The sequence below is a fragment of the Teleopsis dalmanni genome, chromosome X (assembly GCF_002237135.1).
Source record: "Teleopsis dalmanni isolate 2A chromosome X, ASM223713v2, whole genome shotgun sequence".
NCBI classification, from domain to species: Eukaryota; Metazoa; Arthropoda; class Insecta; order Diptera; family Diopsidae; genus Teleopsis; species Teleopsis dalmanni.
Window position 1 is genome coordinate 99716648 of NC_051848.1, and position 13587 is coordinate 99730234.

At 33.2% G+C, this 13587-nt stretch overlaps 1 protein-coding gene across 1 annotated transcript in view; it reads right to left on the bottom strand.

Annotated features, from left to right (window-relative positions):
• Positions 1–11187, bottom strand: part of LOC119688815 — a 25517-nt gene extending 14330 nt beyond the window's left edge. Inside the window, exons 1-4 of the mRNA XM_038103480.1 lie at positions 10667–11187; positions 3062–3397; positions 1635–1715; positions 39–1276 (exon numbers count right to left, since the gene is read on the bottom strand). Of these exons, the coding sequence (XP_037959408.1) occupies positions 39–1276; positions 1635–1715; positions 3062–3397; positions 10667–10757 (1746 nt within the window). The 5' untranslated portion in view covers positions 10758–11187. The remainder of the gene's footprint in view (positions 1–38; positions 1277–1634; positions 1716–3061; positions 3398–10666) is intronic.
• Between the last annotated feature and the right edge of the window lie 2400 nt (positions 11188–13587).

A 13587-nucleotide genomic window follows, 5' to 3' on the forward strand; every position in this document is an offset into this window, starting at 1 on the left:
TTCATTGTTGTTTTCATTGTAGTATCTGCTGTTGTTACTTTCGGCTCAGGAGTAATCGAGATTTTCACTGCTTGTGGTTTTATTTTCGGTAATTCTGTAGTGCTTTCTTCTGTTCTCAGCACTATATTATCTGCAACATTCTTTTCAAACAGCTTAATCGCTTCTGTAGAAGTTTTAACTAAATTCGTTTCAGCGACGGTGCTGAATTTTTCAATTGACTCTGTCGTTACAGGTATATCTGTTATAAGCAACTCCCCACTACCAGAAAAATCATCGAAATCTTCATCCATTCGGTCAATATTAGTTGTATCCTCTTTCGAATGGAAAAAGGTTGTGGCTTCTGTTGCATCCATTGTATCAGTATTTGTTGTCCCTAAATTATTCTTATTATCATCTTCGTCGGAACCAAGCAATAAATCAACCCATGATAAACCCGGATATTTTGTAGTAGTTTTCAACTGTGGCATAGCGGCATCTAAATTGTTAACAACACCGTTTAAATCATCAGTAGGCCCTAAAAGTAAGTCTAAAAAGCTTACTTCTGTTGTAGAACTAAAACTTGTTGACGAGGGTGTGCTTGTTTCTATTTTTGGTGACGACATCGCAGTTTGTATGCCCAATAGATCAATATTGTCAGTTAGCATTTGATTATTATTTCCATCAATGAATTCCAAACCTTCTCTTATTGTGTCAAAAATACTTCTCTCACTTGTAGTGCTTACGATAGGTACATTATTTTCGTTTATTTCTGGTGGTTGTCTGTCATGTGGATACTGCACTGCGATTTCTGTGGAATTCGATTCGATGCCTTCATCTTTACCAAATAAAAGAGAAAGAAAATTGAATTGCCGAGAGTTTTGTGCACGTCTATAGTCTCTTTGACTACCACAGTCGTAACTGGAGGGACAACATTGCCCTTTCGGTACAACTGGTATGCAATTTTTTAGTGCCGGTGAGCATTTCTTTGGGGCGCAACGTCTATTGCCACGTATGCAGAAACAAATATCACATGGCTTGTCGGGATCGGATTTCATTTTCTGTCCTTCTGCATAAAATTGCTTGTTTACAGTACAACCACGATTTCTTTGGAGTCGTTGTGACATTCGTAGGAAATGTTTGTTCGATGTTTTGCGATAATTTACTTCTTGTGAGGATTTTCCAAATGTCTTTGTGCTACAATCGTAACGTACGGGACAACAAGTTGAATCAACAAATATAGGCTTACAACCTTCGACAGGTAGCATGCATTTGGGTTTGACGCACTTTTCAGTGCCACCTATGAAAAAGGAAAAATATATCTCGATGAAAATTTTTTTTGAATTTTTTGCTTACTTTTAATTAAATTTTAGTGGACTGAAAACATTTTTTAATTAATTTTAATTCAAATGTATATGCCAATTAATAAAAAACCAATTATCGAGTACAAATATTGTAAATATTATTACACTTTCATTCCACTATTTCAACTTAAGTTGATAGTTAATTTAATTTATTTTATAAATATTTTACTGGTGAGTAGCATAAAAATAATATGTATATATGAATTACTTTTAACTAGCTAAGAAGTAATGTATGATCTCGACTTATCAAACGAAAATTTTAACCATCCAAACACTACCATTCCTCTAACTTACCGATGCAATAGCAGTAGGTACACAAATTAGACGACGACATCGCAGATCCAGACTTATAGACGGTGCCATTTTTTACACAAACTGAAAAATATGTTTTAAAAAAGTATTATTATTTTTTTTTTTGTACAGATTTTTATTTGAATCAGATACTACCACACATCAAAAACTATTCAAAAACGATCAGAGAAGAATCAGTAAAAGGGATGCATTACTATATGGAAGGCAAAGGTTCAGGACTAAGTTGAAAATATTTGCAAAAATGAAGATCCATACAATTTTAGATTACAGAATAGCTTAGGGGAAGTTTAAATCTACATGACTTTAAGAGTAACCACCAGAAATGAGTTAGCAGTAAGAATAAAAAAAGGTTTTAAAAAAATACATATTTATTAAATAAATAACTTGTATTATCGTAACAAAAATAATTGGAATTATTTAAAAAAATATATATTTAAAAAAAATAAAATTAAATATCATGGTTTTAAAGTTCTATATTAAGGTCCTATCGTAATTTATATATGTCTAATATTAGTAAAGAAGTGAACTCTGCTATCTGAAAATTCTATAAGTTAGAAAACAGGGAGTAATATAAATTTTAGAGGCAACATCTGGTAAGCTCGAGCCGTTGGATTATGCGTACAGCTGAGAAAAGAACGAGCAGGAAAGGTCATGATAGAGCTTCCTAAGCACACGTTAGTGTGTTCAACTTCAACAATGTTGTGAACAAAAGGAGCTTGAATGTTTTGTTTTCACGAACTAAACGTAGATCAGATAACAACTGCTGCAATCACAAACAACACCCATTTTTTTATTTTCCCTCCTCTTGAATTGCTTATGTGCCACAAATTGATTTCCGAAAATAAGAGAAAAGTTTGATGAGAAAATTTGGGTTAGTCTTTTATAATACATGAGATAATACGTGATTATCTTTCTGTTTAAAAGTGTTATTAGGGGAATATAACTCATTGGAATTGTAATCATTATTATTTCTCAAATGTATATAATCTCTTAATTATAATTCTCATGCAGTTAAGGTACTTTTCCCATATAAGAAGTTACAAGCTGTGTAGCTGGTTGATAATCATGGAATGTTTTAATATTTGTGTAAGAAATTATATATAATTTTGATGTTGTTGTTATTGCTATTGCGTTTGAAAAAAAGTTTGATGTCTGATGTCTGATAAAAGCCATAATTTCTTTAAAGTTATAACTTCTTTGAATGTGTATAGTACGTAATTATAACCCAAAAGACTTGTGAATATAACTAATATGCAAATATATATTTATTATATATGGATGATTATAGCACCTGTTTATTGTCAAGTCTTAACAGTAAAGTCGAATAACAAAATATTGCTTTATAGATAAGCTATTATTTGAAGGATATTAGAAAGTGATAATAACTGAATATTCTACTCTTAACTCACCATATAAGTCCACTTCTGAGTCATCCGAACGACGTTGCAATACATTCTCGTTGACAACTCGATCTATTGACTCCCGCTCATAATGATTCAGATATGCGATTATGCGGCGTGTATTGGGTATATTGTAAAAAGCATCCAAACGTGCGCACGATAGATACGGACAACAGGTATTCTTCTTCTGTACAACAACACATCCTCTGGGTGGTGGCATTGGCATTTCGGGGCACACTTTCAAACGGCACGTCAACGTTTTTTTGTTACACTGACAGTTAAGACATTTTTCCGTGGTGGGAACAAGCGATTTATCAGCGTACCAAGTGCCGTTGTGGTGACAACCTGTGTAATAAAACAAAAATCACATAAAATCCAGATGATAAATGTTATTTTATGTAAAAAATAAAAAGTTATGAAAAACATCGAAGGTAAACACCGAGAGGCAAGCAACACTGCAATAAGATACTTGCAGTGAGTATCTTATAGTGGAGTATAGGAAAAAATTAGTATGGAGTACGGTCGCGATCAGAGATACCTGCGCTGCTAAACTTACACATAAATTTAGATGACAATAAAAGATTTAGATAATGACTTTCAAACGGTAAAAAGATTTATTTTCTTAATCGTTGTTCGTTATTGTTGTTGTTGTTGTTGTTGTCGTTGTTGCTGTTGCTGTTGCTCTTCATGTTTCACTACAATTGCAATAATTTGCTTGTAGGTTGATAGCCACGATGTGTCGTTAGTGGTCTTTATGTCGCACTTCAGTTCATGAATCATGAAGATATGCGCTCTATACGCACATCTGAATTTTTTCTTTGTACTTTTGTATTCGCCATCGTAGATACTTAGTGGTTAAACAGTTAAATGAAAAGCAATTAAATGAAGTATTTTTCGCTACTTTTGTGGCATTGTTCGTTTTTTATTAATATGCGTTTAATTTTTATGTAAATACTTCTCATGTTAAATAATGTAACATAGTTGTTCCAAAAAGTGCGCACTTGTTTACATTCCCCTGAGATCTGACTACCGTCTGCTGATCACTTTTACTTGACCATAGAATTTTTGGCATTTGGAACGTGGTGGAGCGTATGAAGACTGAAGTTAATGACTTTACGGGCAGAGAGCGTTAACCTTTTCAACAATTAAAAGCCTCAGAGAATGTTTACGATTTACGTGGTGTTATGTGTTTATTGGCTGTGCCACTTAAAATGCTTTTACTTTCCAATTCAATTTGTTTTATCTAATCATCAACAAATAAAAATGCATACGTTAAATCTTATAAAATAAACACAACAACAACAACAACAACAACAACAATATCAAATATGTAATTAAAAAGTAAAATTTACTAAATTTAAATTCTTAGAAATTTACTTCAGATAATTATGCTTAATTGAAAGCTTTTGGGATTGTTCACATTTTATTTCTAATCGTAATTTCTCGCCATATCTAGCTTTCCCTTAATAGAAAATTATTTAATATATATAATTATATACACATAAATAAAAATTTTAGACAACTTTTAAATTTTATTTATAAAGAAACAATTTATTTTATGAGTAAAAATGTTCGAATCTAATATTTTTTATAGGCACCATCAACCTCCATTAAAGTAGATCTGGTGATCTTACTATACGATCTTGTCTCAAATAAAATATTAAAACTTTAATAGAATATGTCATTAGGGGTAATATTGGTAGTTACAGATGTTCCCCAACTCCTCTTAATTGAGTCCTAAGATACTTATGATGGATCTTATATGGCCATTATAATATCACATGATCCCAGTTGGACTGTTGAATCAGAACCATTCTTCGTTAAATCGTCAAATCGTAAAATGTAATACCAGTTACTAAGTGTAAACAGTGTGGCTCCGCTCAATAATAAGAACAGCATTTCTGGAATGTTCCTCTACAACGTAATCTTTGTTATTTCGTCATATAATAGTATATAATATATACTAAATATATATATTAAGTATATATATTTTTAATATAACATAATATGCGGTTTAAGTAGGTCTTTATGCAAACATATGGGTTTGTAATATATTTTACTGAATAGAGTAATAACACCAAAGCCAGATACCGATTCCGTAACATCTTAGTATATTGCCATTTATCTCAGATTGCATTTAGCTTGCATTTAACAATCTTCCGTTACCTTTGGCCATTCTATTTCTAGTTTTTTTGACCAAAACGTAGCGCTTTTGAACAAATGCAGTTAGGGCAAAAATAGAAAAAGATTCGTAAATTATGTTTCGGATTTTGAATACAAAAGAATAAACTCGTTTAATAACCGAAAAACCAGCGGCTATAAAGAGCACAAAGCCAACATATCTATTGATAATCATGGAAATAATTGGAAAGAAGCGAAATGGTAACAGAATTGTGCTGTTTAGGTGAAAGTTAGTACAGAAGAATCAATAGTGAAGCAGATCAACAGCATTTGTTAGAGGGAAAAATACCAACAAAAGTACAAATATTAACCAGAATGATCATTAAAATCAGTTCAGCACCCAAAGTTAAATTGAAATGTCCGCTGGTTTAAAGTGTACACATACAAATATTAGCAGAAGTTTTGTATACATAAAGATACAATAATGTCAGCCACAGATACAGAAACAACAGAAACAACAGCAGCAACATCAATAATCCCAAGAACAATAAGCATAGAGAAGTCATCAACGAAAGCCTTTCACAATGGAAAATATCTGAGACTAATTTTCAAAAGGGAGTTCATCGCTCACCGCTCACCGCTCACCGCTCAGCGCTCAGCGTTTGGCTTGATTGTGATAATGGCAAAGTGAATGGCTTGGTTCGGTCTGTTTTGGCGCAGTTAGAAATGACAATACCAATACCAACACCAAGATTGGATAGGGCTTAGAACAACTTAAGAATATAAACACTTAGAAGCTTTGTTAACTTTTACTTCACAAGAACACAAATAAATCCATATTGTTTATTTGCTGAATGTATTGTCGCGATTTAATGATTTTTTACAAATTGTAAAAACGATTTAGAATGATTTAGGCGTATTGAGATCACACATGAAAAATATACTCATACATTACATATTCAAGAAACTGTAATAAACGTAAATGATTTACAAATAAAGAAGATAACGTCCAACTAACGTCCAACTTAGATCTCTTGCCGCAAGAAAAGATATAGGAAAGATGACAAGATGGCAAGTAGTAAACCTTATTCGACTAAGGTATGAGTTACCAAATTTTTCTAAAACTTATATTCTATAATTATTATTAAACAAAGGATCTAATGTAATAATAATATTGTAATAAATGCCACTTATCAGACCAATCACGTCACCTCCACAAAATCATTATAATATGAGCTAAGTGAATTTAAGTGAAAAGTGAATTTTGGTGTGGGCAAGGATTTAGAGTAATTGATAGATGTACATCAGTATATGAAAGGTATAACTAGTATGTGTATATATTTTTGTCTTGATATTTTAACATGATGTGATACCTTTCAGATATAATTTTTATTCCTAGATTTTTTAAATCTGAATTCCTATGTCAGCAATGGTTAATCCACATTCGATACTTATGTCAGTTATTATAATTTTTTACTAATCGATACTGATTACCATCGTTCAATACGTAGTGCTTTTGATACTTCTGATAAATTATAATATTTTATAGTTCCGATAATGGGTCGGAACCTTTTTGTGGACTAGGACATAGTACGCTTCTTTCTCTCATAAAAATAAAGGAGAACCAGAATAAAAAGGTTTACAGCGATAAGATACCAGGGTTTATACAATTCAAATCACTTATTGGTACCTATAACAATAAGAGATACTAGGATTGTATGAACCTATCAAAAGAAAAACTTAGAATCATCACAGGAATCTTAACAGAGCAGTGTAAACTCAAATATCACCCTACGAGACTGGGTTTACTTACGCATGCAAAGTGTAGATTCTGCGAAGGAAATGAGGAATCAGCCACACATGTGCTGTTAGTATGCCCTGCGCTAATGCAGATACGGAATCGGCTCCTAGAAATGTATATTCTTACGGAAGAGGTAATAAAACTCTGTAAAGTAGATTCTATACTACTTTTTATTGACGCAACAGTGCTTACTTTAAGCCCAGAAGGGGGCACAATAGACCCGACGGTCGCAGTGCCACAACCCCTAACAATAACAATAATGATAATGGTTAAATAGTCGTATCAATTAATTGTTAAAACTACTTTCAATTGTAAATTAAACAAAATAAATATTCTATGTACTTTATACGAACCGTTCAGATACTACTAAATTTTTTACCCTAATAATATTGTCGGTAATTAAATATCAAAGTTATCGAAAACCTTTCATGTTTGTAAAAGGAAAATATTTGCGCTCAATTCATTTACTTTCAGTATAGAGAACTATATCTTGCGAACGAATCAATAGATAATTTAATGAAAAAAGTATTCTAGAATATTAAAATTTACTAAATCTAGGAAATTGGAAGCGTGTCAAAAATTATGACCAATTGATAGGGTTTGGGATGATAGGAATTCGATACACCCACAATGCAAAACCATTCCTGAAAGTACTGATAGTCAGAGTAAAAGTAAAATTCCTGACAAGCAATAAGACGATCTCAAGCAATGAGACTTCCTTGTGATACCACTTGGAATATATTTTATAAGGTTTTGCATTTTAAGTCAAACCGATTTATTATTTCATGGAAAAACTATGTTCATTGATGAAACCTCTTTCTAAGTAAATGGTTTTATAAATGCGCGAAGTTGTGGCATTTGGAGTGTGCAAACCCATATGTTCTTCTTGAAACACCTTTACATCTATAATGTGACAGTTTCTTTTTGTAAATGAAGACATGGTTACTTCTTTTTTGTGACATTAGTTTGATGACTTTGGCTTGGACAATATAAGTTATGGTTTTAACAAGGTGGATCAGCATGTTTCAGATGTGGTGCCACAATCAATTTACTAAGAGAGAAATTCAAAATAGGTATATAGCGTTTTTTGATCATTCTATAATATATTTCACTTCAATGGTGTCTTTTCCATTATCATTTAAACCACATCTCTTGGCTCTCAATTCAGTCGAAGTGAAAGAATCTACTGACCAAGTTAGTTGCTGTTAATCGCCCTTTGTTGCTGTTCTTCGCAAGTTTAGACATTCTAGACATTAACCATTTTTTTTTTAATGCTTTAAAAAAAATTTTTTTTTTCTAATATTCTTTTATATATAATTTTTGTAGATTATTTGTCTGAATTCATTAAAAATGGTTCAAGTGTGCGATTTGTAATTCTGTTGTCACTTTGTTGTTGTATCTTATGTTGTGCCAAATTCTTTTATTGTGCGATTGTGGGAATTCAATCTGCAATGCACATAAAAGATAGAAAAAAAATTTATGTGAAAAAATTAATAGAAAGAAAAAAATCTTATAAACTGTAACAATGGGAGCAGCAGAGAAACAGATATCTTGAAAATCTTCGCGACTGCAGTCACCGCCATCATCGCCGTCAACGCCGTCATCGCAGTCATCGCAATCATCGCAATCATCGTAGCCATCGTAGCCATCGTAGTTGTCGTAGTCATCACATAAAGAAGCTCAAATCTAGGACAGAAATTAATTCAGGTAATTATGGTTGAAAGATTATGTTAACTGTCGGGTTAGCATTTCACTGACTTTTGTGCTGTTGAATTACAGATAAACTGTATTATAAAAAATACACCGTGATAAAGGAGTACTCGCTATAATAATAATAATATGGAATTAAAGTAAAGACGAAGTTAGTGCAATAATTGCAATGAAGGACTAAGCGATACCAATCGTTCCGTTGGCCAGAGAAAGTCTTTGGGCAGCTATTGTTGCTGGCTCTACTAATTATTTTTTATTTTTGTTTAATTTTTTGTTTATTGTTCTGTTTGCAACTCAAATGATATCATTACTGCCATTTACTTTTACTTAATTACCACGAGAAATCTTGGAACCATTATTTTATCATTTGACTTAGAATAAGCAATATAAGTAATTGTTAATTCATGAGTTCGGCGCATGTTAGGATCGAAAATAATGAAAAGGCAGAGATATTGGCTATCACAACTTGTGGTCCAGAATGCTTCTGTGAACTGGGAAAGAGAAGCAATCTCCTAATTATTAGAAAAGAAAAACAAAGAAAATCTTGCTACCAAAACCAAACAGGTATACTAAATAATAAATGACTAAGTGACCCTTAGTCGGTATAAGGAAGGTTTTAACTTAACGAAAAATAATTTTAAAATTACATAAAGAAATTGTGAATTGAAACACTTGCTAAAAAAACTGAGAATCGACTCCAGAAGAGAAATAGAGAGAGAGAGAGAGGGAGATTGAAGAGATAGTATGAGGCGAGTCGCTTAAAGTCTTAAGTAGATCTTAAGGCTGCGATGCAATATCACCTTTTTATAATAATAGAGTCTGTTCATAACAATAATACAAAATCATCTAAAAATCTAATAATGGTTTTCAAATTTTACTATAAACCAATACAAAAATCACACACTTTTGGCAGCCGAATCATTTTTTAAACCAATTTAAAACCAAATCCATTCGATTTGCTAATATTTTTTTGCGGCAAAGTAGTATATGTAATTTTTATAGTGATTGTATATAGGTGCACCCTATGTTATTGTTCAATACCTTTGCGGGATAGGGGCTACAATATTTTCGCGGTAAGGCATGCCTGTTGTAAGAGGCAAGTAAAATCCAGCCAGGCGTCGGAGGGCGTGGCTTAAAAGGTCACAAAAACCCTGAGAAGCTTCTGAGTTGTGCCTACTATAAGCCGGCTCTAAGTATACGACCACCATCCCGGGATGGCAACGAGGGACATCTACGAGAGACATCTATGAGAGAGTGGTTAAACAGCTGTGCACTATCGAGGGATACAGGCGTGTGCACTATCTTAAGAGAAGGTAGTTGCGCTAGCGATGGTACATACAACTTCAAAATTATATATCACCATAAAATATATCACCATATAGATTAGGGGAAAAGATCGCTCAAGGAAATATGTACTCAAAACTGTTGACAAATTCCGGTATCTATTAAATCGGAATTGTGCCAAAATGTATTGATTCATTAATTTGATTTATTTGTTGTTTATCTGACACTGACACTTAAAGCTTTAACAGTCCATCTTGTATATTTTATAAGCACAATTGAGCTGTAATCGTAAGCAGAGAAGAGAAGAACTTCATTAAGAGCTCAAAATAGCTTCGTTAATTAATCAGTCAATTTGATGTGCTTGGCACAGTTGACGGCTACTACACATTATTCAGCCGCAAAGGTGGCTGAATAATAATGGCTCAGATAGCGCACCTCAAATCCAACAAATGAAGTCAAATTATTGGATATGTGATGGGGAGCAGTCCACATGCCAGTCCCGCTCGCAGACCACAGACTACGCACAGTAAATTTGACAGAAATTTGACATACAGAATTTAAAATTAGGCGTCTGCTTTGTTATGCTTTGCTAGGCTTTGAGAGAATGAGAAAATGAATAAATTAATGAGATATATTGAACGAATGAAGCATTGAATGACTGGTTGATTAAATGGCAGTTTGTGTAACTGTGAGCTTACCTGTTGATTGTGTGACGAAGGCGTCCAATTGTGCTGGCACAACGCCCAACAGTAGTGCGAGTGCCAAAATGCTGGTGAACCGCCAAAACATGCTGCGGGCGTTCGAATGTGTAAACAAAAAATTCAGCTTTCAGCTTTCAGCTTTCAACTTTTATCTTTTTTGGGAATATTACTTCTATTTTGTATAGAAGTTTGTGTAGACGTTTTTTTCCGAATCGTTTAATTTAACACAATAGCGTAAAATATGTGAATTTGTGGATTTGTGAGTTTTGTGAAATTGTGTCACTTGGCGAAAGAATTTTTTAGTTACGCATGCGCCGCAGTATATACCTGGCCTGGCCTGGCTAATACTGACTTTGGCTCAGTTATGAAAGTAACTTTCCCAATTGCCGAGAATGTTCCAATTTGTATTGGATTCGTTCTTATTGCGATATTCTAGCTTTACGATTTCTTCTCACAGCCGTTTCTTCGAGCATTTAATTTAAATTCATTCGATTAAATGCCGCCTGAGTTTTCCTTTGAAAAACAAGCATTGTTTCCGCAATTAACTGAAAATAAACAAACAGAATCGTCAGTCAGTCCAATCTTAATAGAAGACAAAAAATGGGAATAAACTGAACAAAATGATTATAACTTTTCTTGGTATTATAGTCATACCGCGCAGAAAGAAAGAAAATACATATTTACAATTCACATCAGAAGAGGAGAGAAAATTGTTCTTTTATTGCGGCGATTAGGAATTTGTCTCATAAACGTTGAAATTATAAGAAAAATAATATTAAAATAACAATGATGCCGCTTAATGAAAATGATTATAGTGATTATATCAAATGTTAATGATTCAAAGCATCCGTTACGTTGTTGCTAGTAGCCAGGAGGCAGTATCACACATCGGGCCAACAACACTGGCCACAGCCGCTGCCAACGTTATTGGCAACAGAAAGCAATGTGCGGTCCGAAGCGGTTAATAACATTAGCCATACGAAATGAAGAAAAAATGATCTACGCTAAACATGAATACATAAATACAAACGGACAGTACATAAATATTCGCAGCTGCGGATACTCGCCCGTCCATTGCATGCACTGAGATTAAATGCTTTTTTATTTTCCTCACCATTTTACCATATTAAACGCGACTAATTGCAGTTGAGTGAGGAAGTGGCGGTGGCTCTCGAAAGCAAATTAAGTGAATAGCGCCACTTTAATGAGGCGAGCGCACGGAGAAGAGCAGAGCCGTTTAACTGTGGGAACAGTAGCGAAACAATTGGACTTTGTAGGAGTCTGTGTTAGATCAGCTCACACGTAACAAGAAATTGTGGAACTATGATTGCATTTATTTATAGATGCACAGTTATAATGACTTTATAGTGGCTGTAGTTTACAGCTGATACATCATTCAGTTATTGCAAAGACTCTTTCTTGAACATCTTCTTTTACAAGCCAAATAAATCTGTTTATATACTGAACATAATTAAGGGTCTTCATAATTTGGAGTGAAGACCAAATATGCATGTACGAAGTATCTTTAGAACGTTCTTTTGGGTTGTTGATATCAATAGTACAGATTATGTATGGAATAGTTTATGTATGGATCCACCCATTTTACACTATTTCTGAAAATTTCAGTAATCTTTCTGTAGATGTGAAGCAAAATATAGTCGGTACATCGGTCCTGCGATAAAGGCTTGTTGGCATAAATGTTGAACTTCAAAAGATACCAAAAAAAAAATTAAAATTGAAAAGTTCAACAGTGTTTAAAGACATCATCTATGTCACCAAACATAGTCACCATAACAGAAAATGACTCGACCTGGAATCACGACGACATGTGCCATTAATCTCTTGAAACCATATGTTGTTCACATCTATATCTTCGAATTAAGGTGAAGCAAATTAGTTTAACATGTCAGGATAGCAAGCTACATTAATTGTTATCATCAAACCAAACTTATCTTAGAAGAAAATTGGTTTAATAATGTCTTCATGGTAAAAAAAAACTTCTTTTAATTTAAAAGAATTATTTTTGGAATCAGATGACTTCATAGTAACAATAGAGCCTAGAAACAATAAATGTATTCTTTCCATACTTTAATAAATATAAATCCTGATAAGCCTAAAAGTTGCATTTAATGCGTCCAGTAATGTTAAGGACTTTATTGATCCTGATAATTCTAAACTGATGATTTTTTGTAAAAAAAATTTCAAAAATCAAAATATCGGTTTTGTTCAATAAGAAAATTATATAGACGTTTGCAATAGTGAAGTTGTGAATAGAGGATAGTGAATAGTTGCAAAGTAAAAGTTATATTAACATTTTATATGTATGATATATCCAATATTACCGAGATTAATTTTTGTTCTTTTCTTAATATTATTTTACTTAATAATATAGATATATCCTGATAATTTCACTTGCAGGAGTATAGAATCATTTGCAGTTAATTGTTATTGCTCATTAAAAGATCTTAACACAAATTATTGGGACTTCATGGTGCAATTAATCTTTTGAACTGTCAGGAATTGATTCCCGCTGGCGTCTACCGTAACTGCACAGTCATTGATTGCACTATTATGAAAATGAGCATTTACAGTGCCTGCCCGGGCAGTAATAGTGATGCTCCGTCACGATTCAGTGTATGAACAGCGAATTTTACTGTTGTTGACAAATGTCGTTCCGACAGCTAAAACTAATAATAATCGCAATGTAAAGGAGCACCTCTGGATGTTGCACGCGAGTGCTGAAGAAGTTAATATGCGTGAAGACGCAAGTGCTGAGGCCGTGGTTTGTGCGTATATAAACAGTTTATCTTATTTTTTACTGCAACGATTATTAATTTAATTTCATTTTCCCAACCGAGTTCGTTCTTGTAGCGGCTACCACTTCTGTTTCGCTTAAAAAGCCTATTACCCTTGATAAG